General features: G+C 39.4%; 1 protein-coding gene across 1 annotated transcript; it reads left to right on the forward strand.

Moving 5' to 3' along the window:
• Window positions 1-6: 6 nt before the first annotated feature.
• LOC111664993 (guanine nucleotide-binding protein subunit beta-4-like) lies at window positions 7-1,280 on the forward strand. Its single transcript, XM_023419840.2, has 2 exons — window positions 7-189; window positions 1,041-1,280. The coding sequence occupies exons 1-2, from the start codon at window positions 52-54 to the stop codon at window positions 1,263-1,265; spliced, it is 363 nt and encodes a 120-aa protein (XP_023275608.2). The 5' UTR covers window positions 7-51; the 3' UTR covers window positions 1,266-1,280.
• The last annotated feature ends 354 nt before the right edge of the window (window positions 1,281-1,634 follow it).

Here is a 1,634-nt window from a genome sequence, read left to right on the forward strand (position 1 = left end):
ATAGAGACAGGCCAGCAGGCCACCTCCTTCACTGGCCACACAGGCGATGTGATGAGTTTGTCTCTGAGCCCTGACTTCAAAACCTTCGTGTCAGGAGCCTGTGATGCCACCTCCAAGCTGTGGGACATCCGTGATGGCATGTGCAGGCAATCCTTCACCGGCCACGTGTCCGACATCAACGCCGTCACCGTGAGTGCTGGACTTTAAATCACAAACATACTGCAGAAAGGTGGAGGGTGAAGGACTGATTTTGTTTTTTTTTTCTATATCCGTTTGTACTGGGTTTTCATTTCTGGGTCCCAGACTTCTAAGACAATCATTACTCATGCTAACTACTTCTCAGTTCGTCCTGTATTTATTTCTATACCGGTCACTCAGGCCTGCAAATAAAATGGATAATTCCTCTGCTTTTAATGAAAAAAACTAAAACAAACATGGTATAGTGTAATTTTTAATTGTATTTCATTAATAAGTTATAAAGAATAACAAAAATATTTAACACAAATTAAATTGCAGAGAATAAATCCCAAAACATTACCATTTCTAAATGAATGACATAATTTAAAAAAGCAGGTAGTTTTTTTCTAAACTGAAAAATATTGTTGAGGGGGTTAGAGGTTTTCATCTGACAGTGGTAATATTCTGGAAACCTTTAATTTCAAAGACTTGCACTTTATGTTGAAGACTTTATGAATTCTGACTGATTAGGTGCTTAGATGTCAGCTGATGTGAGAAGGCTCATCGATAGGGTTGTTTTGTTTGCTTAGTGTGCTAATATTACTCATCTAAATCAGGAGATATGTGGCAGCATTTAATGTATTTCATTTAGCTATATAATTGTCTTTGTCATTCCGCTAATGGAAATATTACTCTATATGTCATAGCGGTCCTTTAAAGCAGGTCACCATCTAAGTCACGACACTTTTGTGGCCTCTTTAAAGAAAACGTCTCCCCAGAGGAATCACCCCTGTGCCTCAAAAACACAATATAATGGTTTAACAACACTTTCCCTCTGCTTGATTTAAATTTTCCTCCTGCAGTTTTTCCCCAATGGGAATGCCTTTGGCACAGGCTCAGATGACGCCACCTGCAGGCTGTTTGACCTGCGTGCCGATCAGGAGCTGATGATGTACAGCCATGACAACATCATCTGCGGTATCACTTCTGTGGCTTTCTCCAAGAGCGGCCGCCTGCTCCTGGCTGGCTACGATGACTTTAACTGCAACGTGTGGGACACTCTGAAAGGCGAACGCGCAGGTAAGTGATGTCTGAAGTCTGGTATGGGTTTTTCAGATTTTTAGGTGACGGCTATGAGGAGACTCTCTTGGCTTAAAGAAGAATTTAGCTTGTGTTAATAACTGTGTCTCATGTCATTTTTTTAAATTCATTGGAAGCAACTGGCTAAAACAGGGATGAGAAATGTTTATTCAGTTGGCTGCAACAAACCTACTTTGATTACTGATTAATCTGATGACTATTTTCTTTCTTAACAAGTTGATTATAGGTCTTTAAAATATCAGAAAATTATGAAGATAGGCATCACACTATCTGAAATCCTGAGGATTGTCACATAAAACAAAGACAATCTGTAAATTCTCATATTTGAGCAACTAAAACTAGGGAATGTTTGGCAT

The sequence above is a fragment of the Seriola lalandi genome, unplaced genomic scaffold (genome assembly GCF_002814215.2).
Source record: "Seriola lalandi dorsalis isolate HSWRI2012SDOR001 ecotype SW California unplaced genomic scaffold, Sedor1 jcf7180002001932, whole genome shotgun sequence".
Taxonomy (NCBI): Eukaryota; Metazoa; Chordata; class Actinopteri; order Carangiformes; family Carangidae; genus Seriola; species Seriola lalandi.

Coding starts and splice junctions, on each gene's coding strand:
- LOC111664993 (XM_023419840.2), top strand. CDS start 52: ATGAGTTTGTCTCTGAGCCCTGACTTCAAAACCTTCGTGTCAGGAGCC. Junction 190..1,040: donor CCGACATCAACGCCGTCACC/GTGAGTGCTGGA, acceptor TTCCTCCTGCAG/TTTTTCCCCAATGGGAATGC.